The sequence below is a fragment of the Bufo gargarizans genome, chromosome 1 (genome assembly GCF_014858855.1).
Source record: "Bufo gargarizans isolate SCDJY-AF-19 chromosome 1, ASM1485885v1, whole genome shotgun sequence".
Taxonomy (NCBI): Eukaryota; Metazoa; Chordata; class Amphibia; order Anura; family Bufonidae; genus Bufo; species Bufo gargarizans.
Window position 1 is genome coordinate 710,473,479 of NC_058080.1, and position 26,545 is coordinate 710,500,023.

General features: G+C 46.9%; 1 protein-coding gene across 2 annotated transcripts in view; it reads left to right on the forward strand.

Moving 5' to 3' along the window:
- Window positions 1-11,417: 11,417 nt before the first annotated feature.
- PIK3C3 (phosphatidylinositol 3-kinase catalytic subunit type 3) overlaps window positions 11,418-26,545 on the forward strand; it is a 177,106-nt gene continuing 161,978 nt past the window's right edge. For both annotated transcript variants that reach the window (XM_044276294.1, XM_044276295.1), the window contains exons 1-4: window positions 11,418-11,553; window positions 12,903-13,091; window positions 20,308-20,451; window positions 25,282-25,411. In XM_044276294.1, the coding sequence (XP_044132229.1) occupies window positions 11,486-11,553; window positions 12,903-13,091; window positions 20,308-20,451; window positions 25,282-25,411 (531 nt within the window). In that variant the 5' untranslated portion in view covers window positions 11,418-11,485. The remainder of the gene's footprint in view (window positions 11,554-12,902; window positions 13,092-20,307; window positions 20,452-25,281; window positions 25,412-26,545) is intronic.

Consider the following 26,545-nt stretch of genomic DNA (forward strand, 5'->3'; position numbering starts at 1 on the left):
TAACGTGTCACGGACGGTGTACAGGAAACAAGGCAAAGCAACATGTATAAATGACTCGCTGGATCCAAAAGCTAAGGAACCAAGGGAGACCCCTGCAGAAGACCTGGCACTTTCCCTGGCTGCTCAGCCTATGCAAAGATCCTAATGGTGGAGATTTGCATATCCACGAACCTTGACTATAAAGCCCTGAGCACCCTACAATAGTGAGGGGACACGACCACCGGCTCCCTACACAAGATACGGAGGGAGTCAGGGTCACCTGGGATCCAGCAAACAGAAAATAACAGATAAAGGTACAACACTTAGCTTTGAAGCAAACAGGAGAACAAAGTCAGCATGCACACACACTCCAGGAAGTAGTATAAGCCGCCCAGAAAAGCATTCTGGGGAGGAATTTAAAGGGAAGCAATTAGTCCAACACATGACAGCTGAGAGAGGCTGACGAGAGGAGGAGCTGAATACCACAACACAGAAACTCAAGGAGGAGGTTCTGAAAGGCCTCTGTCAGAGCTTCTCAGCTGTCTGGTTGTGACATAACGTGAATATAACACTTGATAGTAACTGTCTATTTAGCTCTGCAGTCTCTCTGTTTGCATCTCACTGATTTCCTACTCCCTCCTGTCCCCTTCCCTCTCCATAGACTTGTATAGGATGATCCAATCTGATCTTTCATTAAGAAGGCAGCTGTCCTGGTCTCACCAAGATGTATTTCTCATACATTTCAGAAAGTCATTTTACAAATGGGGGGGGGGGAGGGAAGCGGATGGCTGATAACTCCAGAACAAAGCATTTTTTTCTGATAATATATATTACAAAGTTTCTTATGGTTGTTTGTATTACTGATTTACGCTAAGTTTTGTGAAAAGTTTGTGACCATTTAAAACCACAGAACCCCACAATTGTGATTATATGACAAAATGTTACGGAACATACTAATAAACTATGGCCTACATTTCCTAATCTTATAGACGGTATCCACTTAGACCAGATTTATCACAGGGCTTTAGCCTGGATGAAAAACAGGGTGCAGGGACAGACACTTTTCTGGGACTCTATACCTACTATTGGTTGACTTAGTTTGAGACAGAATTTTATCTCTGAATTATGGCACAGTATTGCCTATTAGGTCATGTATCTTCCTGCAAAGCTCTGTGTTCTGCCCAGCAGGTTTAGAAACTCATTACAGTCTATTCCTGCCTCAGTCAGGGTATTCAGAAGCGTTTAGTGTGGTTATAGCACCATCTAAGTGTGCGTCAAGTTGTAATACACTTTGTTTTCCTGTTACAAAGACTACTGCATTGTGGGTAATACAATGCACTGTGGGTTATTGCAAGGCATCCTGGGAAAGAGAAGTCTCCAGGACACATTATCAGAGCTGTCCTATGCATGTCTCCTTCTCAAACTCCACTATCCTTGCAAAAGTATATCTGTTTTACCAATCGATCACATATGTACGACCTGTTGACCAATAAACAAGTTAGACTACAAAGAACAGTCCTCTTATTTGGAAGACAGGAATGGTTTAAGCTGAATGTCCGACTGCACACTGTGTGACCGTGTATGAAGACAGAACTTTCCTCCTCCTTTAAAAAGGCCCCCTTTTTTCAAGCAAGTCGGAAAAGTGTAGAAACCCTTGTTGTTCAAAACTGTGCCAAAATTGTGACACAGATTGTATATCAGGAATATCCTCTATATCAGGAATATACATTATGAACATACCCTAACACATAAACGTTACTGACTTCTGGATGGAAGTTGCAAATTGCACAAAATTCCCATTGTGCAAAATTTTGCAATGGCAGAAAACTGAAGTATATGATTAGCATATGTGCCGCATGTTCACACGGTTGTGTCAGCTGCAAATTGAGGAGCAGAATCTGCATCAAAATTGACAATTTATAGCAGTTTTTAGGGCAGATTTTGATGTAGCCTTGGATGTGGTTTTTAGGTCTCCCATTGATTTCAAAGGGAATTTCTATACAGAATTTGCACCAAAAATAAATGTTGTTTTTTTTTTTTAAATCTAGAACACAGATTTGATCAAACAGGGAAAAACAAATGCTTGAAAAAAAGTCCTAAGGCCCCTTGTTGTGACTTTGCAACAACATTTTGCAGCACAACACAGCCAAGTCCAGAGCGAGTCATGTTAGATTAGGCAGGGTAAGGCGGGTAAAGCGGGACATGCAGGTAACCGCGCTGGAGAACCCATCGGATCAGGGATAGTTGGGAGCTATGCGATTGAGCTGCAAATAGGTCATGTGACCAATGAATGTGACATCACTGGCTTAAGAACAAGCCGCAGCACCCCACTTCTTTGACAGCTGCCAGGAGTCAGACCCCCACCGATTAAATATTGACCTTTCCTGAGGGTAGGCCATTAAGACTGAACTCCCTGAAAACCTCTTCAAAGGCTATGTACACCTATGGGGCAATTTTTTTTTTATTATTGTAGTGTCCCACTAGGTAGGGGTGGGCACTACACAAGGGTCAATTGGTGTGTGCGTTACTCCTACTCACAAGGAACAGAAGTGTTATATTTAATTCTGCATTTAATGTATGTTTTAATGTGTTGTTACATGCAATGTACCCCTGTATGATGCAATAGCAGGCCTAGTTGGGTGTAGTTAGACATCCCAGACACTAGAGGGAGATAGGGAGCCCCTAGTATAAATGTCCAGGCCCAGACAGGGAGAGTTAGTGCAGAGTCAGGAGTCTGAGAAGACAGAGGTTAAAAAGCCTGCTCCTGACATGCAGCTGGATAGCCCTGGCTGCTAGTGATGTCCAGGAGGCTAGTGAGAAGCTCCAGCCTGCCTGAGAACAAGAGAGCCTTAGTTAGCTCTGAAGACACCCCAGTTGCAGGACCCAACCTCCTGGGAGAAACCCACAGTCATCCACTTTACAAGAGAGGGCGATCCAGGGTAAGCTAAGTAACCCTGATGGGCAGATGAAACTAGAAAGTGCAGCAAGAATCTAATACCTGAGGAAGATAATAACCAAGGATATAAGCCACCCTTTTAGGCATCCGGGCCTTGGGAGATAAAGCCAGAGCAGGAGTTCTAGAAAGGACAGTGTACATTGATTCTGAGGAAAGGTACAACCTGCTGCTGAGTGCTTGTCAATTTACCCTCTGCGTATCTTGCATGAATATTACCTGCCATTGTGTGAATAAGCCTACTTGTGGAACTGTGATTGAAAGACTGTACTACTACCTGCTGTACAAAGTTGGATTGTTCAGTAAAGTTACGTTTGGTTCACTATTCTACTTGTGTACCTCCATCATTCCAACAACCAACCGGCGTGCCACCGTCCAAAGGCACTGGCGTCACGAATCCAACAGGGACCTTGCCCCAGGCACCCAAAATACCCGGAACATCCAGGGCACCTCATCCACCATCAGGCCTGGTCCCTATCTACAGAGCGTGCCCCAGAGGAACTGTGTCTACCTCTCCTTCACTGCCACGCGCCTGCCCAGGGTTCTCCAATACAGTGAGTACCCTCGATTGCCCATAACCGTGACCTCACTTCGTCTATACCCTGCAGGTCTGGCGTGTTGCATAAATTTGGCGTCACGAACAGGATCCGAATATTAATGTAAAAACACAAAATGCAATCGCACACTGCAACCAGCACTCTGCCCTGCCTTTATGCTGGATGTTGAATAAGGCATTGGTATACATTTTGGCCAAAGCGTAATAAGCCACTCACCACGTCAAGGTCGCCTTCATGAGTGGTCCCTAACACTAGTTCCTACCTTTTATGGGCCATGACAGCCACATAAAGTCCAGGGAGCGCAGGTACAGCATGCACGCCAAGCACACTCTGCTTTTAACCCCGTCCGGTGCCATTACAGCTTTCATCGGATCCAGGGATGCAAGTACTCACATGCATGCTGAGCCCACTTTATACTTCTCCTGGAGCCTGATGGCTACTGGTAGGTGCTGTATAAGCAGACTCAGTTTTATACTGACTTTAAAACCAGCCTCCAGGGGGCAGATTAACTGGACAGGTGTGCTTGACTGCTTGGAGATCGCCACGCCTCCAATACGTACTACAAAGAGAAAAATATGGAAAATTTCAGCCCGCACAACCCCTAGCAGGTGCAGATTGCTGTGGCGAAATAGAGATATAAATGTAAAAACACAAATGTGAAAACTCAGATCTGACAGTATATTCTAACACAGAGGCGTTCCCATGGTGATGGGGACGCTTCTAGTTAGAATATACTACGAACTGTGTACATGACTGCCCCCTGCTGCCTGGCAGCATCCGATCTCTTACAGGGGGCTGTGATCTGCACAATCAACCCCTCAGGTGCCGCATCTGAAGGGGTTAATTGTATTATCATTGGTGGCCAGTGGGGCCCCCCTCCCTCTATTGTATTAATATCATTGGTGGCCAGTGCGGCCCCCTCTCCCTCCCTCTATTGTATTATCATTGGTGGCCAGTATGCGGCCCCCCCTCCCTCTATTGTATTATCATTGGTGGCCAGTGTGCGGCCCCCCCTCCCTCTATTGTACTATCATTGGTGGCCAGTGTGCGGACCCCCCCGGCCCCCCCTCCCTCCCTCTATTGTACTATCATTGGTGGCACAGTGTGCGGCCCCCCCGGCCCCCCTACCTCTATTGTATTAATATCATTGGTGGCACAGTGTGCGACTCCCCCCTTCCCCACGATCATTGGTGGCAGCGGAGAGTTCCGATCGGAGTCCCAGTTTAATTGCTGGGGCTCCGATCGGTAGCCATGGCAACCAGGACGCTACTGCAGTCCTGGTTGCCATGGTTACTTAGCAATATTAGAAGCATCATACTTAACTGCTGCGCTGTCTGTGACCGTCCGGGAGCTCTTCCTACTGGTAAGTGACAGATCATTAAGCAATGCGCCGCACAGAACTGTCACTTACCAGTAGGAGGAGCTCCCGGCCGCTCACAGACATCGCAGCAGGTAAGTATGATGCTTCTAATATTGCAAAGTAACCATGGCAACCAGGACTGCAGTAGCGTCCTGGTTGCCATGGTTACCGATCGGAGCCCCAGCAATTAAACTGGGATTCCAATCGGAACTCTCCGCCACCAATGATCGGCGGGGGGGAGAGGGGAGGCCGCACACTGTGCCACCAATGATAATACAATAGAGGGAGGGAGGGGGGGCCGGGCCGCACACTGGCCACCAATGATATTCAAACTGGGGAGGGGGGGGGTCTGCCCCCTGCTGCCTGGCAGCCCCTGATCTCTTACAGGGGGCTATGATACGCACAATTAACCCCTCAGGTGCGGCACCTGAGGGGTTAATTGTGCGGATCACATCCCCCTGTAAGAGATCGGGTGCTGCCAGGCAGCAGGGGGCAGTCATGTACACAGTTCGTAGTATATTCTAACTTGAAGCGTCCCCATCACCATGGGAACGCCTCTGTGTTAGAATATACTGTTGGATATGAGTTTTCACTATGTAACTCAAATCCGATGGTATATTCTAACATAGAGGCGTTCCCATGGTGATGGGGACGCTTCAAGTTAAAATATACAATCGGATTGGAGAAAACTCAGATCCGATGGTATAAAAGGGACTCCTGACTTTACATTGAAAGTCAATGGGGGACGGATCCGTTTGCAATTGCACCATATTGTGTCAACGTCAAACGGATCTGTCCCTATTGATTTGTATTGTAAGTCAGGACGGATCCGTTTGGCTCCGCACGGCCAGGCGGACACCAAAACGACTTTTTCCTTCATGTCCGTAGATTCTCCAAAAATCAAGGAAGACCCACGGAAGGAAAAACGTACACGGATCACGGAACTACGGAACCCGTTTTTGCGGACCGCAAAAAAAAAAAAACGGTCGTGTGCATGAGGTCTTATTATTAGATGACCTTGACAAAGTGAAAGTACCAGTCAAACAGTTAGAAACAGTTAACCCTTTGTGACAGAATGGTTCTATATTTTTAATAAAGGCCAATTGTAAATATGATTTTTAGCCAAAAATGAGCAAAATGCAGTCATAAACAAAAATTGCCTCCAAAGGTGTACATAGCCTTTAAGTATCTGTTTAACATACACGTCCCAGCATGATGTGGACAAAGCCTAAAACGGCAGATAAGAACACTGAGAGGAGGGGCCCTTAATCAGTTTGACATCTGGTCGATGATGCGGCTGCTACGTACCCTAAATGGTAGGCAAGCCCTAGACCTGGGAAGACACAAATGCTTCGGCAGTGATAAGTTACCGGCAGCTGACAGGCTTCAAGCTAAATGAACAGTTTGATGCATGGATTTACTTTGCATCAAAAATGTATGTCTTATAATTTGTCAATCTCCGTCTGCATTAATCTTGGGAGTTTTAACAAAGCTTCTCCTCACAGATGTGATTTGTGAGAGCTGCAAAAAAGACGGCTGTAAAACTGAGTAATGTGGCAGATGGGCTCCAATTACACAGGAGTAAAATATGCTGTATGAAACTCAAGCCCCTAAACCACCACCATGTTTCCAAAAATCCCCCGCAGCATAACCTACAGTATATCGTTAGCTATCAAAATAGGACAGGCTACATGCACGTTACCAGCCAAGGTGCAGCCAAGCAGTCTCGTCTCGAAGCCAGGCTTGACTCCCCCTGGCCGTGTTATATCCTACACAGCAGAAGTACAGGTGGAGTGAGGTGTATTGCCCTCATTGTCTTCTGTCTCTGCCATGATGGAGAACGAGGCATAGCTAATGTGCAACACACACTGTGCTTAATGAACGGATTTGGCCTGCAACTACTCCTGAGATTGTGGTCAAGGGGATCAACCTTCTACCACAGACAGAACTCTGGACTTTGCTGCAGGAACCACCAAGAATCTACCTCATAGTCTCCATTCAGAGGCTGCTTATCCAGGTCGGTCAAGAGACACTGGTGTATAGCACCAAGTGCACAGGTAAGAGCGTGGTCAGTGGACAGACCGGAGCTCAGGATCGGCAGAGTTTGTGCAGTACTGTAGTCAAGCAATAGTTCAGGCAGAAAAGGGTCAATACATAGATCAGGCAGGGGTCAGGGCAGGCAGCAGAGGGTCAATCCAATAAAGAGGCAGAGGTCGGGTATGGGAAGTCAGTATAATACAACGGTGCAGGACTAGACAAGTTAGGAACCCTGGAACTGGATGGATGTCTTTTTTCAGCCTTACAAACTATCCAATCGGTGAAGGTGTCCTATACACCCTAGGGAATGCTGCAATTGGATATCATCAAGATATACCACCATGCTGATGTAGAGCAGATCATGGAAGAACTCGTCAAACACAACTGAAACACTGCTGCGTCCAAAGGCATGACGAGATATTTGCAATGCCCGTAATAGGTGTCTTCAATTTGTCATCCTCACAAATGCGGATCAGGTTATAGGCTTCTCTACATTGATGACCCACTGATCTGATAGTATTGACCTATCCTGAGCATATAGAAAACTGGCTAACCCCTTTAGTGCTGTATGCAGACTGATCTAATAGTGCTTCAGCACTGCTCACCCACCTCAGAGGGTCCCTTGCGAGTGGAGTATAATCCACTTTCTTGTGCGAGGTTGCATTCCTTGCAATGACGATGGCAGGAGCAGATGCAATGGACATTCACTCCAATAGCTACTGTTGAGCTGTAAAGACTGTTGGCTGGAGGGATTAGGATTGGAAGCTCAATTCACTCCCGTTCTAATTGAAGCGCTGGCATATTAGGGCTGGTAAGACACTGATTCTGGGTCTAACAAGCTATTGGTTTGCCAGTACAATGGATCTGCTCTGGAATCAATAGGATTCTACACCACAGCTGGTGAGTCCAGAGTCCAGATAGGCCTGTTTAGAGAAATGGACCCTACTGCATGAAAGAACAACTAGAAAAGTCAGTTCTGGATTAAGGTCATCTTCACCTAGGCTTGCCTCTCCTACCAATCCTAGGAGGCCGAGATTCCTGGCTTAGGAGAACAATTCTTCCCATAATGGGCCCTACCACTGCCGTAAAGGTGCAAACTGTTATTGCGGCAGACAGCTTGGGATCTTCTCTTCTTTTGCTTCTCAAGAGGCGCCCAAGCTCCTCTGCAGACAGCTTGGGTTCTTGAGAAACAAAAGTAGGAGGGGAATAAGTTCTTCTGAAATAAAGGTGCCAGATTCTCTGAGGGGTTCTCTGAGCAGTGGCTCCGTCTTGTTGATGCAATTGACGTTGTTTTCGTATAGCGTCACCTCTGGAACTGGGTCCTATGTTCACCCTAAACAGACTAGTATTCCCTGATAACCTCCTAATACGGAGTCATCGCCCTGAAAAGAGCGGCCCCGTCCGGAACCTAACCCTATCTACAAGGCCCTAGATAGCCCCACCACTACACGTAATCACGCTATCTTGAGGGCATAGATTGCTATTGAGTAGTTCCAAAAAAAGCAAATGTAAAAACACTTTTCAATTTTTCTGACTTGCATTTGTGGTCCATGATGGAAAAACCGCATGAGACGCGACTACAAATCCAGTGTTGGATTTTTTGGGGACCGTTGTATCGCATTTGCAGCATGTCGCCTCACAACACTCCTGACAATCCTCAGATGTGATGTCGCAATGTGACATCATGATCCTCATGTTATGCAAAACACATTGCCTTGTAGCCCCAGCCTAAATGTCCGATAGGAGCAGGTCCCACTTCTGGGACCTGCTCCTATCTCAGGAACTAAGCCCAGTTAGGGCTCTTTCACACCTGCGTTCTTGTCTTCCGGCATAGAGTTCCGTCGTCGGGGCTCTATGCCGGAAGAATCCTGATCAGTTTTATCCTAATGCATTCTGAATGAAGAGAAATCCGTTCAGGATGCATCAGGATGTCTTCAGTTCCGGAACGGAACGTTTTTTGGCCGGAGAAAATACAGCAGCATGCTGCGCTTTTTGCTCTGGCCAAAAATCCTGAAGACTTGCAAGGCCGGATCCGGAATTAATGCCCATTGAAAGGAATTGATCCGGATCCGGCCTTAAGCTAAACGTCGTTTCGGCGCATTGCCAGATACGATGTTTAGCTTTTTCTCAATGGTTACCATGGCTGCCGGGACGCTAAAGTCCTGGCAGCCATGGTAAAGTGTAGTGGGGAGCGGGGGAGCAGTATACTTACCGTCCGCGCGGCTCCCGGGGCGCTCCAGAGTGACGTCAGGGCGCCCCACGTGCATGGATCATGTGATCGCATGGCACGCCATCCATGCGCATGGGGCGCTCTGACGTCATTCTGGAGTGCCCCAGGAGCCGCGCGGACTGTAAGTATGCCGCTCCCCCGCTCCTACTATGGCAACCAGGACTTTAATAGCGTCCTGGCTGCCATAGTAGCACTGAAAGCATTTTGAAGACGGATCCGTCTTCAAATGCTTTCAGTACACTTGCGTTTTTCCGGTTCCGGCGTGTACCTCCGGCAAGTGGAGTACACGCCGGATCCGGACAACGCAAGTGTGAAAGAGGCCTTACGCAGATTAGTGGGAAAACCCCTTTAAGCTCACGGTTCACAGCGTTCTGACAGCATGAACCTCATATTCCATATACTGTCCGGCTTGTTTGTGAAAAACTTTTACCTGTACTGTCCGGCATCCAGATGTGAATACCGGCTGAGCCAGCGGACAACCCTGGATGGTGCGGGCAAACTAAGTGGCACCTTTCTGCCGCTAGTTCTTAAAGGGGTTGTCCAGGAATATATCATTTCCAACAGTTGCCGACAGACTGCCACCCATACTGAGAGGATTATACTTACCTCCTCTGGTTCGGCATCTTCTGGTCACAGCCTTGTTTTCTTCCTCCCCGGGATGGTGACCTGTTCCTCTTCAGCTATAGCAGTGATGTGTCCACAAGAGACATGTCACCACTGAAGCCAGACCACAAGATGGAGATGCAGGAACCAGTGCAAAGGTCCGGAGCGGCGGGGAGCAGGAAAGTGTGATCCTTTCAGTATGGGAGGCAGGCTGCTGGCAACTGATAGAAAAGGGGTTATCCCAGCTCCATATTTATGGCATCTCGCCAGAGGTGGGACCCTCACCTATCTCCAGGAAAGGGCGCCCTGAAGTGAAGGAGAGTGCGCTGTGCATGTGCGGACACCCTCTGTTCGCCACTATGGGAGTTCTGAAAATAGATTATCGCTGACTCTGCTATTTCCATAAGTTCTATAGCGGTGAATGGAGAAGTCGCCACACATGTCCACAAGCCCAGAGGACAACTGCAAAGGGTTAACTAATACTAAAAGAAGTAAGGGTACTTTCACACTTGCGGCAGAGGATTCCGGCAGGTAAGTTCCGATCCGGCAATCGGGAGGCAAACTGATGGCATTTGTCAGACGGATCCATCTCTCCGGTGTCATCCGGAAAAACAGATCCGGTATTCATTATTTTTTTTTCACTTTTAATGGTCTGCACATGCGCAGACCGGAAAGCCGGATCCGGCACTAATACACTAATGTGAATTAATGCCGCATCCGGCATGTGATCAGTATTTTTGGCCAGAGAGAAAACTGCAGCATGCTGTGGTATTTTCTCCGTCCAAAAAACGTAAGACTGAACTGAAGACATCCTGATCAGATTGCTCTCCATTCAGAATGCATTAGGATAAAACTGATCAGTTATTTTCCGGTATTGTGCTCCTGTGACGGGACTCAATGCCGGAAAACAAAAACACTAGTGTGAAAGTACCCTAAACTGGATGCTAGTTAGAGCACTTCTCTTTCTATGCCTTGTGTAAACCTATATTTAACCAAACAATTAACATTGGCAGATTGGTGATGTTACCAGGGTGATGGACTTAGTCCGCCCCCTGGTTAGTAAGTCTAGTCTAAGCAGAGCTACAGGAAGAATACTGCTTCACCACCGATGAACCGGCCATTCACGTGGTGTAATGCTGAGATGGGACCTCAGGCTCCATAAATGGAAGGTGCATGGAGCTAAGTGGATGGGGGCTTTTGTATTTCACACCTACAGCGCCTTCAAATTATTTAAAATAAATTATAATAATTATATTTTTCTAGAAGAGCACTATATCCCGTAAGGAGTCAGGGCCCTCTGACGTCAAAGGGTCATGTGACATTCCAAGCCTCATTCTTAAAGTAACCATGCGGCTCACATCATTAGGGTAGACGTTATCCTGCTAGTACATCCCGCGGCTGCTGCAAAGTCACGTGGTCCTGTGACATCACGGCGCACAGGAATTCAGACACTACCCATAATAAAGAGAGTGCCAAACACAACATGGCGTCTCAGTCATTCGCCTATACTGCACAGGAGAAAGCCGACCGGAAGTGCCAATCAGCGGCACATCACGTAGTGACGCAGGCACATCAATTTTTTTTTTAACTCCCTCCCTGATTGGAGGGTTGTGACGGGTTGTCATGGTTGCGGGGGAGCTTGCGGAAGTACTTGACACCGTGCAGCCAATGAGAGAACGGCTCCGGGTCACGCCGGGTTCCTGTGTTGTTGTTATTGTAGTTTCCTGTCATAGAGCCGGGAGGAGACTGTACCATCAATTGCAGCCATGGGGGAGGCCGACAGGTTTTACTATGTGTACAGCTGCGACCTGGACATCAGTGTGCAGCTCAAGATGTGAGTTACCCCCCGTCACCCATCATCCCTCACCCAGCATGTCACCTGTCAGCTGCCTCCTGTCACCCAGCATGTCACCTGCCTCCTGTCACCCAGCATGTCACCTGCCTCCTGTCACCCAGCATGTCACTATTCGCTTGTCACCCAGTATGCCACCCGCTATCCCTCACCCAGCATGTGATTTGCCTCCCATCCCCCAGCATGTGACCTGCCGCCCATCACCCAGCATGTGACCTGCCACCCATCACCCAGCATGTGACCTGCCGCCCCTCACCCAGCATGTGACCTGCCGCCCCTCACCCAGCATGTGACCTGCCGCCCCTCACCCAGCATGTGACCTGCCGCCCCTCACCCAGCATGTGACCTGCCGCCCCTCACCCAGCATGTGAACTGCTTCCTTTCCCCTGGCCTGTGACCCGCCGCCCCTCACCCAGCATGTGATCTGCCGCCCCTCACCCAGCATGTCACCCGCTGCACCTCAATAAGCCTGTTACCCGATGCCCCTCACCTAGCATGTGACCCAGTGTTCCTCACCCAGCATTTCCGCCAGCATGTGACCCGCCACCCCTCACCCAGCATGTGACCCATTGCCCCTGACTCAGCAGGTCATCCCTCATGTGACCCACTGCCCCTCACCCAGCTTGTCACCCAGCATGTGACCCACTGCCCCTCACCCAGCTTGTCACCCAGCATGTGACCCGCGCCCCTCACCCAGCATATCGCCCATTGTCCTTCACCCAGCATGTGACCCGCTGCCCCTCACCTGGCATGTTACCCACTGCCCCTCACCTGGCATGTTACCCGCTGCCCCTCACCTGGCATGTTACCCGCTGCCCCTCACCTGGCATGTTACCCGCTGCCCCTCACCCGGCATGTGACCTGCTTCCTTTCCCCGGCCTGTAACCCGTCGTCTCTCGGCTAGCATATGATCTACCTCCCCTCATGCAGCACATCAACCGATGCCCCTCACCCAGCATCTGACCTGCTGCCCCTCACCCAACATGTCACCCGCTGCCATCCAAGCATTTCACCCAAAACCTCTCACAAAGACTGACACTCACTCCACCAACATTCCTCCACTGCCCCTCACCCAGCATGTCATCCCTCATGTGACCCGCCTCCCTTCACCCAGCATGTCACCTCTGCCCCTCACCCAGCATGTGATCCTTTGCTTCCCAACCCAGCATATCACCCGCCGCCCCTCACCCAGCATGTCACCTCTGCCTCTCACCCAGCATGTCGTCTGCCTCCAGCGTGCCCGCACAGCGCTGCCTGTTTTCCCTGCACCATCCTTGATGTTTTTGGCTGTCAGATCCTGACCTGTGCTGTTATTTTCCATTTATCCTCAGAGGAAGCCTGGAGGGGAAGCGGGAGCAGCGGAGCTACAAGGCGGTGCTGGAGGACCCCATGCTGAAGTTCTCCGGGCTGTACCAGGACACGTGTTCTGATCTCTACGTCACCTGTCAGGTCTATGCAGAAGGGAAACCATTAGCCCTTCCGGTGAGGACGTCATACAAGGCATTCAGCACCCGATGGAAGTAAGTCCTGCGTGGGACCCTGATGTCAGAGGGGCTCCATTTCTGTGACCGTCTGGTAATCTACATTACTTGATAATTTTGCTCCTGTGAGGAAAGTTACTGTATTCAGTAAAATCCCTTTAATGCGGCCCCTAATAGCTTCCGGACTATCAGATGTTCTATGGGATGTAGTCAGATGGATAAAGGCCTGTAATTGCATTCTATAGACTGGCTTCATACACAGGGAACGTTTGTTAACCTCCCTTCCTCCGCTCACATGATGGAGTCGTGCGATGCCTCGGCGGATGATATATATCAGTATCGGATCATAATCACGTGGACGAAACTGATAAGACTGAAGAGCGGCAACTAATGTTCTGTATCTAAAGGGAGTCAGTCCCCAGGAAATTCTCTGTTACACCAGGCGCAATGGGGGTCATTTATTATACTGAAATACACCTTTCGGGTGCAGATGGGGGAACAACGGTTAGTTGCGCCACAATCTGCGACTTTTCCCCTCTCACGCCTCTCATTTTCTACCCCTGTTCTAAGCGCAGAAAATGGTCTAAATGTAAAACAGGCTCGGAAGCTGTCTTACATTTAGAACTGGCGCTGGATTCGCCGATGTTACGTAGAGGCCTACACCTCTTCATAACTTCGGCGGAACCACCGCCAGCGCAGGGGCTTATTAAGACCGGCTTCTAAAGCACCGGTCTTAATAAATGTAGGGCTCGCTCAGCTGAATGTAATGATACCTTTCACTTGGCGATATTTGTAGCTTTTAGGCCTCATGCACACGTCTGTTGTGTGTTTTGCGGTCCGCAAAACACAGATGGCGTCTGTGTGCGTTCCACAATTTGCGGAACGGCACGGACAGCCATTAATATAACTGCCTATTCTTGTCTGCAAAACGGACAAGAATAGGACAGGTTATATTTTTTTTGCGGACCACGGAACGGAGCAACGGATGCGGACAGCACACGGAGTGCTGTCCGCATCTTTTGCGGCCCTATTGAAGTGAACGGGTCCGCATCCAAGCTGCAAAAACTGCGGCTCGGATGCGAACCAAAACAACGTTCGTGGGCATGAGGCCTTAGTCTGGGAGAAAGTACCTTTAGGGTCCATTCACACGTCCGTTGTTTCTTTCCTGATCTGTTCCTTTTTTTGCGGAACAGATCTGGACCAGTTGCGTACCCATTCATTTTCAATGGGTCCTGAAAAAAATCGGACAGCACAATGTGTGCTGTCCGTTTCCGTTGTTCCGTTCCGCATGTCCGAAAAAATATAAAACTTGTCCTATTATTATCCGCAAAATCGGATCCTGGTACAATACCAAGTCAATGGATCCGCAAAAAACGGATGACATACGGAAACATTTTCAGGAACAACGGATCCGCAAAAAACGGACTGAAATTCGGGATATAGAAAAATACTGACGTGTGAATGTAGCCCTAATCCGTATGCAAATTATCAGTTAAGTGCACTGAGGTCAGGCCCAAGTTGCTCTGTGCACCCTTGCTACTCCTGCCCCCTCTGCCAGCCTTAACCAAAAGAAAGGATCGATGGGACTATAACTATAAAATATATAATAATCTTTATTTCATCAAAACATTTTACTATAATATAAATCAGGCATGCTCAACCTGCGGCCCTCCAGCTGTTGCTAAACTATAACGCCCATCATTCCTGGACAGCCTACAGCTATCAGCCTACAGAAGGGCATGGTGGGAGTTGTAGTTTTACAACAGCTGGAGGGCCGCAGGTTGAGCATGCCTGATATAAATAATAGGAGAGAACGGCGCCACAAAAAATTATACAGAAAAATTGACATGAGGCACATTAAACAGATAAAGCACTTCATGTCATAATGACCGGGTATAGGCCAAAGACAAATCTATCATCTACATATACAACGCTGGGTACATAGAAAATCCCAGTGCCCTACTTATTGCACTCCACCAGGGCAGCATAAGCCCAAATCGGATATATCGAGCTGAATATATAAAGCTGAGCACATAAATATTACTCCAATAAAGCTGCTTTTACACTCACGTTTGGTGCGGATCCGTCATAGATCTGCACAGACGGATCCGTTTGTATTATCTTTAACATAGCCAAGACGGATCCGTTTTCTATTGTGCCAGATGGCTCAGTTTCGTCAGACGGACACCAACATGCTGCAAGCAGCGTTTTGGTGTCCGCCTCCAAAGCAGAATGGAGACGGATCGGAGGCAAACTGATGCATTCTGAGCAGATCCTTTTTCATTCAGAATGCATTGGGGCAAAACTGATCCGTTTTGGACCGCTGGTGAGAGCCCTGAATGGATCTCACAAACGGAAAGCCAAAACGCCAGTGTGAAAGTAGTCTAAGTCCAGGACAGATACATCGAGCTGAGTACATAGATAATATAAAAGGCTCTAAATAATACTCTACCTCTAGCTGAATACATAGATAATACACAACCACTAAGAAAGAGAAGCCCATATGAGGCTACAGCAACCTACCCATAGACATGATGTCACCCCACGTACTGGCACCTCGACACGTGTTTTGCCCCTCAGGCTTCGTCAGGAGGTGATTATTTGAATAAAATCAGGGTATATATAGTGGGAAAAGGCGGGCACTCAATAAATAAAAATAATCACGTGAAACACACCATTAATAGCGCGACTCCGTCATGATGGCTGATCCCCATCTCTCAGCGCGTCCCCACGTAACCACCGCGCATGTGCGGCACATAAAGTCACGTGTGACGGAGCGCATCCAGATGAGGTCATACAGCGCATGTACTGGGCTGTATCTAGATGTGATCATGTGATTGAAAAGTCATGTGATCGAAAGCTGAACACGCAGCCCATAATAAGGTCATGTGATGTAACTCCAGTACAGAATTACGGCGGGTAACCAGGTAACTGTTAGGAAGCCATATTCCCAATAGTTCTATATAGGTTCACCCACATGATTGTAATAAAAAAAGAAGAGGGGAGACGTGTATACAGAACAATATACTGATTACCGATCACTCTATATATTAATCAATCAACAAATAGACTAAACATGATAAGTAATTACAAGGTCCATTTAAATCAAGTTGGCACATTATTATGTAAGCGCCATGATTAAATACACCGTGATTTAAATGTGTGATAGAAAAGGCTCAAACACAAGAGCAATATTCCCCCATAATATACACATATATAATAAAGTGGCAATTAATATATGAAGTATAAATACATATAATGTATGCACTGCACGGGGCAACCGTGTCCTGCGCAATACACACAATAAAGTGCAAAAATTCTCAGAAAAAAATAAATCGTGAAGTATAGGGAGATATAAAAAAAAGTACGGTATATCTCAAAGTGCCAGTGTGTAATACCAGCAGGTCAAAAAACCTAAACAAACATGTAATAAAAAAAGGTGTATATAAGAAATTAAAAATAAATGTGAAAAGACAAAAAATTATTATAAAACACAAATATGTGGGAGTGAAATCCATCCATCAACCAACAGACGGATGAAATGCAATCCCACATACTCACGGAGATCACACACACAACCAGTGATGGCCATCTTCACTCCCAAGTCCGGTGATGCAGAGGTAAGTCCTTACCTGAGCCTGCACCGCGAGCCGATCTGAAACACATGCGGTCACCGGGAGCAGGCAGTTCCGAGAACAGCCCCATGAAGGCCCCCGGCGGCTGTTCTCGGAACTGCCTGCTCCCGGTGACCACATGTGTTTCAGAGCGGCTCGCGGTGCAGGCTCAGGTAAGGACTTACCTCTGCATCGCCGGGCTTGGGAATAAAGATGGCAGATTGCACGTGTTTGTCGGCGAACACTGAGAACTGGCCATCACTGCAAACTAACAGACCCCATGTCAGTCCAAAAGTGTCACATGATGTATTAAAACCACATGTTTCATCTCCTTCTTTATTTTTTCTTTCTTCTTTTTTTTCTTTTACTTTCAATGCTTGTTTGTCTTCATCCATAAAATCAACATGACTCATCCGCCATAGACTACTTTCACACTGGCGTTTTGTCTTTCCGTTCGTGAGATCCATCATGGGCTCTCACCAGCGGTCCAAAACTGATCAGTTTTGCCCTAATGCATTCTGAATGGAAAAGGATCCGCTCAGAATGCATCAGTTTGCCTCCGTTCTGTCTCCATTCCGCTCTGGAGGCGGACACCAAAATGCTGCCTGCAGTGTTTTGGTGTCTGTCTGATGAAACTGAGCCAAACGGATCCGTTCTGACACAATGTAAGTCAATGGGGACGGATCCGTTTTCTATGACACATTCTGGCACAAAAGAAAAACGGATCCGTCCTCCATTGACTTTCAACGGTGTTCAAGACGGATCCATCTTGGCTATGTTACAGGTAATACAAACGGATCCGCTGTGAACGGATGCATGCGGTTGTATTATCTGAACGGATCCGTCTGTGCAGATCCATGACGGATCCGCACCAAACGCGAGTGTGAAAGTAGCCTTAGATGTGCAAAGAACACAAGAGAATCCAAAAAAATCAATGCCAAAAAATTACACATTTATATATTAAAATTCACGCTTTTACAAAAAAGATTTGAAACCATTGCGTTCACTAAGACCCCTTGGAAGGATTGTATCGGACAATACTATCCATTTGGTTTCTTTACGTAGTAATGCTTGCCTAATGCCCCCACCCCTGGATCCTAGTCTTGCATACCTCTCACTTTTAAACCTGGTACTTACGAAAGCGGCGGGGGATAGATGGTAGACCATCGGCATCCTTTTCGAGGACCTCGGATGCAGCTTGAATCCTGTTGACCTGTTCTAGGACATGTACTTTAAGCGGTCTTTCGGTCATCCCAATATAAATTAGCTGACGGGGGCAGGGGATCAAATCTATTGCAGCTTCCGTATTACAGGTGATATTGTGTACAATTTTACGTTCTTTTTCCTTAGAGGAGTCCCAAAAAGCGGTGGAACGAATCCTATATTTGCAGGCCGTACATGATCCCCATTTCGGCCTCTCCTCCCAAATATCCCTCTTGATGTATCCTCTGTATAATGGCTGCTTGTCAATTGCTCATGTACATTTCGTGATTTCTTCCATGTACTTTGTGGATAGGATGACCGGGTCATAGAAAGACTTCTGTCCGAGTACTGGCCAGTGTTTTTGGATAGCACGCCACTCGCTATTGAAAGGGGCGATAAATCTTACCAAACGTGTATCTCCAGATGATGTTCTCGCGCTCTCATATCCTTCCTTTATTGTTTTCCAATGATGGCCTCTTTCCAAAAACCGTTTTGTCAGGTGAGAGAATTGTTGTTCAAAGCCTTCCCCTCTCCTTCATTGACCGGGCCAGAGGACGAGACTGTATAGGACCCTGGACCCTGTCAATCAAGGATAGTGAGGGGCTGACGAAGGAAACAGGAGGTGCCATGGGCCCATCCTCAGTGCACTTAACTCATTTGCATATCGTAATTTGCATATGGATTAAAAGTACTTTCTATTCAAATTCAAGCAACAAATCCGCTGAGTTACATTCCGCTGAGTTGGTTTATCAGTAAATTTCCCGGTGACCCATCTGTCAGCAGTTCTGTACCTATGACACCGTCTGACCTGTTACATGTTCGCTTGGCAGCTGAAGGCATCTGTGTTGGTCCCACGTTCACATGTGCCCGCATTTCTGATAAACATGATGTTTTATTATATGCAAATGAGGCTCTAGGAGCAACAGGGGCGTCACCATTACACCTAGAAACTGCTTTCTCTGTAACTGCTTCATCCTCTGCAGTTTAGGGTGGGTTCACAGTAGCGTTCACACTAGTAGCGTTAACATGGTTATAACGGAAAATAACGGCATCCATAAGAAGGAAGGACGGATCTGTTCTTCTGCCCATAGACTTGTATTAGGACGAAATGCAAAACGGAAGCCTTTATAAGGCATTCGGTTTGCTTTCCGTCCTAATAGAAGTCTATGGGAAAGCATAACGGATCCGTCTGGGTCCCGTCATGCAAGATGGAAAACAAAGTAGCAAGAACATATGAAACATAAATATGTTGCAAAAAGTAATTTGCGCTAATTTTGCAACGCTTCGGGTCTAGATGGTGACGCGTGTCTGCTATGAAAGTCAATGGTATCGCAATGCGACATGCTGCAAAAAAAACTTTTTGGGTGACTGTTGCGTTGCAGTCATAGCATGTCACTTTGCAACACCATTGACTATCATTAGAAAAAAGTTGTGCGATTTATTTATTTTTTCAGCGAGTCAAATGTTGCTATGTAGCTGTCCAATTTTTTTGTCGCGCCACACCTGTCGCTGTGAAGCTGGACCTTTATATGCCAAAAACCTGACCTAAAGTCTTTGTAAATGACCCGCATAGTGTCTCCCTAGGATTCCTGAGAATGAAGGGAAAGCCACACTAGCTGTAGCCCTTTGTCCTCTTCCTCGTTGCCCTTGCAGTGGCACCCCCAGGGAATACGGGTCACCCTGAAGTTCCCCGCACAGTGGGTGACCAGGGAATAAGCAGCGAAGGGGGAGCAATGTTAAACCTGGTAAATACACACCTCACATGTGGACCTCATTTTTGTACCGCCATCCCCTTTCTTCAGTTGACTCAAGTACATAGACCTCAGCACGCTGTAGGTGAATAGAGAAGGTGGGCACCGCTGGTGATGTCACACACCAGCATCTACCCGCTCTATCCATTCCGAATTTTGGACTTTGAAAAGAAGCAACAGGGCGATGGAGGAGAAGGGAATAGCTTGCTGGTTTAAAACAGCTTAGAATGCTATAAAGCAAGAATAGGAGTAATCCACACCTTTACAGCCCTCGGCCGCCTCCCTGGTCCACTGCCATTCTCTGTTCACCATGTCCCAGTGATGTCATGTTGGAATGACGTGTAGAATCTGCATCCAGTCACAAGCCTTGCCAGCGTCCGCAGTGTGGTCGCCATATGACCGCTACAGCCAGGGATTGAGATGCCGCGGAAGTATGAAGAGTTGAAGGGGATTGGTAAGGTGAGTATTCTCCTTTTGTTATTCTATGCACTTGCCCCAATCAATGATTAATATCCAGGATTCCTTTACCAGGAGTATCGGGCTTCCTCCATCAGAGGCAGTTGATCTCGGAGGGTCGTATCATATGAAGGGATCTGTACTAGAACATTGATACGGGGAAGATTTTCCAAAATGTAATTTATGTAGCCTTTGCTGTTTTCCTTATAAATAAAGTTTGCTTTCTTTCAGCTGGAATGAATGGCTGAAGCTCCCGGTGAAGTACGCTGACCTACCAAGAAGTGCACAAGTGGCCCTCACTATATGGGACGTCTATGGACCTGGAAAAGCGGTTCCTGTGGGGGGGACCACAGTGTCTCTGTTCGGGAAGTATGGGTAAGCCTGAGGGTGACAGGACATGGATAATGGAGTGGTTAGTCCTACATGACTTCTACAGGATATTTACTGTTCTCTATGTCACAGTTAGGATATGGGGATCTGTTTGGGGGGTCTTCACTCTACCGAGCGACTGTCTGTACTCTGTGCTGTCCTGATGAAGAACATTGCAGCTGCAGAGGGTCACACCAAACCTATTCTTGACGGCTTTGTTCAGAGCATTTTACGTAATCTACATTGAGATCAGTGATATCATATGAAGGCCTGCCGTTTTCTTTTCTTTTAAATGTTATTTTCATTTAAAGCAGTAAATGACCAAGGCAACCAAGACTCGCCTTCTGGTACATTAGAGTAAAACCAGAACAGGAGGCCAATACTCCCTGGTATAATAGAAAGGTGGGAGTATGGCGTGCCGCAGTGTGGGCTGATTATCCATCAGCATCAACAGGAGGGAACAAATCGGAACAGACCGCTCAAAAACTGATAACAAGGAAGGGAAATGAGAGCTGACAGGTAGATGGGTGGAGAGGGGGGAGGTTTCTGAGGAAGGTTCCCTCATGGGGCCATTACTCTTGACATGAGGAGCTGATGGGAGGATGGAGGACAAAGACCCAGACTAGTGACAGGTATGCAACACATGCTGCAAAGTAAGAACACATTCAAAACTTGACATGTTAATGGTAATAATAATAATATATTTTATTAATTAACAAAATGCAAAGTGAATGAAAAAGAGAAATGTAAATCAAGTCAATATTTGGTGTGACACCAGCCCCCCCCCCCCCCCCCCCTCCCTTTTGCCTTCACTTGCAGACAGTTTTTGAAGGAACTCTGCGGGGAGGTTGTTTCAGACATCTCGGAGAACTAACCACAGATCCTCTGTGGATGTAGGCTTGCTCAAATCCTTCTGTCTCTTCATGGAATCCCAGACAGTCGCGATGATGTTGAGATCAGGGTTCTGTGGGGGCCAAAGTTCTTAAAGAGGAGCTGTCACCTCTCCTCACATGTCTGTTTTAGTAGCTATTTGCAATCCCCAAGTAATACAAATTCTGCATCTTCTACTCTTATGACTCTGCATCTTCTACTATTCTTGCTAGAAGTTTATGGATATACAGTACAGACCAAAAGTTTGGACACACCTTCTCATTCAAAGAGTTTTCTTTATTTTCATGACTGAAAATTGTAGATTCACACTGAAGGCATCAAAACTATGAATTAACACATGTGGAATTATATACATAACAAAAAAGTGTGAAACAACTGGAAATATGTCATATTCTAGGTTCTTCAAAGTAGCCACCTTTTGCTTTGATTACTGCTTTGCACACTCTTGGCATTCTCTTGATGAGCTTCAAGAGGTAGTCACCTGAAATGGTCTTCCAACAGTCTTGAAGGAGTTCCCAGAGATGCTTAGCACTTGTTGGCCCTTTTGCCTTCACTCTGCGGTCCAGCTCACCCCAAACCATCTCGATTGGGTTCAGGTCCAGTGACTGTGGAGGCCAGGTCATCTGGCGCAGCACCCCATCACTCTCCTTCATGGTCAAATAGCCCTTACACAGCCTGGAGGTGTGTTTGGGGTCATTGTCCTGTTGAAAAATAAATGATGGTCCAACTAAACGCAAACCGGATTGAATAGCATGCCGCTGCAAGATGCTGTGGTAGCCATGCTGGTTCAGTATGCCTTCAATGTTGAATAAATCCCCAACAGTGTCACCAGCAAAGCACCATCACACCTCCTCCTTCATGCTTCACGGTGGGAACCAGGCATGTAGAGTCCATCCGGTTCACCTTTTCTGCGTCGCACAAAGACATGGTGGTTGGAACCAAAGATCTTAAATTTGGACTCATCAGACCAAAGCACAGATTTCCACTGGTCTAATGTCCATTCCTTGTGTTCTTTAGCCCAAACAAGTCTCTTCTGCTTGTTGCCTGTCCTTAGCAGTGGTTTCCTAGCAGATATTCTACCATGAAGGCCTGATTCACACAGTCTCCTCTTAACAGTTGTTCTAGAGATGTGTCTGCTGCTAGAACTCTGTGTGGCATTGACCTGGTCTCTAATCTGAGCTGCTGTTAACCTGCGATTTCTGAGGCTGGTGACTCGGATGAACTTATACTCCGCAGCAGAGGTGACTCTTGGTCTTCCTTCCCTGGAGCGGTCCGCATGTGAGCCAGTTTCTTTGTAGCGCTTGATGGTTTTTGTGACTGCACTTGGGGACACTTTCTCAAAGTAATGATGGCCACTCATTTTTCTTTACTTAGCTGCTTTTTTCTTTCCATAATACAAATTCTAACAGTCTATTCAGTAGGACTATCAGCTGTGTATCCACCTGACTTCTCCACAACGCAACTGATGGTCCCAACCCCATTTATAAGGCAAGAAATCCCACTTATTAAACCTGACAGGGCACACCTGTGAAGTGAAAACCATTTCAGGTGACTACCTTTAGAAGCTCATCAAGAGAATGCCAAGAGTGTGCAAAGCAGTAATCAACGCAAAAGGTGGCTACTTTGAAGAACCTAGAATGTGACATATTTTCAGTTGTTTCACACTTTTTTGTTATGTAAATAATTCCACATGTGTTAATTCATAGTTTTTATGCCTTCAGTGTGAATCTACAATTTTCATAGTCATGAAAATAAAGAAAACTCTTTGAATGAGAAGGTGTGTCCAAACTTTTGGTCTGTACGTTAGGTGCAGATGGATGTTACCAGTTGTGGTTGTGTCCCTGCACAGTTTGACACTATCTAATCAATGCTGCCCGTGGCAGACTGTGCAGGAACACAACCCCAACTGGTAACATCCACCTGTACCTTTTTATCCATAAATTTCTAGCAGGAATAAGAGATCAATGGTACAATGTAGAGTCCTAGGAATAGATGCTCTGGAATTGTTATTACATGGGGAATTCAAGTGGCTACTAAAACAGACATGTCAGGAGAGGTGACAGCTCCTCTTTTAAGGGGTTTTCTGGGATTTTACTACTGAGGATAGGTCATCAGTATCTGATCGGTGGGGGTCTGATACCCGAGACCCCCTCTGATTAGCTGTTTGAGAAGGCTTCAGCAGTCCTGTGAGTGCCACAGCTTTCTCTGTGCTCACCAAGCACAGCGCCGTACGTTGTTGTGCTAGGTATCGCGCTCAGCCCCATTCACTTTAATAGGGCTGAGCTACTCCTAGGCCACATGATCGATAAACATGTCGTCACAGGCCTAGGGAAAGCTTGAAGAAGGCTGCGGCACTCACAGGAGGATCGGCGGGGGTCCTGGGTGTCAGATCAGATGCTGTTGATCTATTCTGAGGATAGTCATCAGTAGTGGAATCTCAGAAAACCCCTGACATTGGCTGTATGTTTGAGGTTGTTGTCCTGCTGCACAATAAGGCTACTTTCACACTAGCGTTCAGAGCGGATCCGTTCTGAACGGATCCGCTCATATAATGCAGACGGTGGCTTCGTTCAGAACGGATCCGTCTGCATTATATTGTCAAAAAATGTCTAAGTGTGAAATTAGCCTGAACGGATCCGTCCAGACTTTTACATTGAAAGTCAATGGGGGACGGATCCGTTTGAAGATTGAGCCATATTGTGTCATCTTCAAACGGATCCGTCCCCATTGACTTACATTGTAAGTCTGGACGGATCCGCACGCCTCCGCACGGCCAGGCGGACACCCGAACACTGCAAGCAGCGTTCAGGTGTCCGCCTGCTGAGCGGAGCGGAGGCTGAACGCCGCCAGACTGATGCATTCTGAGCGGATCCGCGTCCACTCAGAATGCATTAGGGCTGGACGGAAGCGTTCGGGTCCGCTCGTGAGCCCCTTCAAACGGAACTCACAAGCGGACAGCCGAACGCTAGTGTGAAAGTAGCCTAACATTGCAGCCAATCAGACACCTCCACCATCTCCATATTTCTCAGCATTGAGGACTCCGTTATTGTAACTGTGGGATTCTCCACTGCAAATTTTAAATCCGCGTCACTAAATGACACAACAGTGGATTCTGCAGGGAAACTGCGCACGTGCAGATTAACTAATTGAATGATGCTCTTTTGTGTATGGATCAAACACCAAATCTGGTGGTCGGATTGTTTGTTAGATTTCTCTACATAACATTCATGTGAGCGCGCCCCTACTCACAGGTACATAGCTCCCAGAGAAACCTGTAAACAGCTCCACTTTATGCGTGACTTGGGGGAGGGCGATATTGGGGTGAACTGCAGTGATTAAGGGAATTGGTGATTTAATCTTTAGCAATGAATTTTCTTGATTCTTCTCACCTCTCCTGACATGCCTGTTTTAATAGCTTCATACATGCCCCATGTAATAACAATTCTGGAGCATCTATTCTTATGTCTCTATGTTGTGTCATTCCTTTATTATTTCTACTAGAAGCTATGAATGAATTGCTAGCAGTCTGCAGTAAGGGTACAGAGGGGAGGTAACAAGTTTGGGGGCGTGTACCTGCACGGTCTTAAAATGGCAGCACTGATTGGATAGAGTACGTCTGTGCAGCTACACGCCCCCAACTGGTTACCTCCCCTCTGTGCCCTTACTGCAGACTGCTAGCAATTCATTCATAACTTCTAGTAGAAATAATAAAGGAACGGCACAACATAGAGACACAAGAATAGAGGCTCCAGAATTGTTATTACATAGGGAATGCATGAAGCTATTAACACAGACATGTCAGGAGCGGTGGGAGGTCCTCTTTAAGCTTCAGTATAAAGTATCCTAATCTTCATTAGACTTCTCTCTGCAGGTTCTCTTTACAAGACGTGTACACAACCTAAACTAATGATTCTTTTTATCTTTCCTAATTTACCTTGGTCACAGCATGTTTAGGCAAGGAATGCATGACCTAAAAGTGTGGCCAAACAGTGAAGCTGATGGATCGGAGCCGACCAAAACCCCTGGCAGAACAAGCAGCTCTTTGTCTGAAGATCAGATGAGCAGATTGGCCAAGGTAAATCCCTGTTCTCCATAATCATTCATTCTTGTTCTTTTCTGTTGGCTGTGTGCCATTCGCTCTGAGACCTTCATGCTATAAACTCCGAAATGATCAGCGATAATGCAGATCCTTGCTATTTAACTCCTCAGATGCCACAGTCAATTGTGTCATATTAGAGGTTAACAGACTGAGGGGCTCCTTCTGTCCTCTGATCAGCAGCCCGGTCATTCAATCGCGGGGTTCTGCTGAGGGCTCCATGCCTGCCATGTTACCATGCTATGTAATAGAATGCCGGTAGAATCGCTATTCTCTGTAGTACAGCACTGCTGCGTTGTAGTGAATAGTACAGGCATGTCTTTTAAAGAGGTTGTGCAAGAATGGAGGGGTCTGCCACACCTGCAAAGGGAAGAAGACTTACCTGCTTCCCGGTGTCGGCTTCTTCTTTTACCGGCCTGAAATGCATCTCCTGGGCTTCAATGATGTCAACAATCGGTTTGGCATCGCTGCAGCCAATCAACAGGCTGCGGCAGTGTCAGGCGTCCATGACAAATGGTCACATGGTTGCAAGGGGAGCCTGACATCGCTGTGGCCTGTGATTGGCTATGGCGATGTAAATCCGGATGTTGACACTGCTTACAGAGCATCACAGGCCTGCAGGAGTAGGAGCAGGGAGCTGGTGCTGAGAAGTAGGTAAGTTATCTTCCCTTTGCAGGTCCGGCTGAATGGGGGGAGGGCAGGGGTTGCCAAAACCCCTCCTGTTCTTACAAAACCCCTTTTAAGGGGATTAAAAAAGTAGTTAAATCACATTTAAAAATAAATAAAAAAGATGACATATCTCAAAAAATTTAAAATCTCCCTTTTACCATATATACATACACATATATATATATATATATATATATATATATATATATTTACACTCACCTAAAGAATTATTAGGAACACCTATTCTATTTCTCATTAATGCGATTATCTAGTCAACCAATCACATGGCAGTTGCTTCAATGCTTGTAGGGTTGTGGTCCTGGTCAAAACAATCTCCTGAACTCCAAACTGAATGTCAGAATGGGAAAGAAAGGCGATTTAAGCAATTTTGAGCGTGGCGTGGTTGTTGGTGCCAGACGGGCCGGTCTGAGTATTTCGCAATCT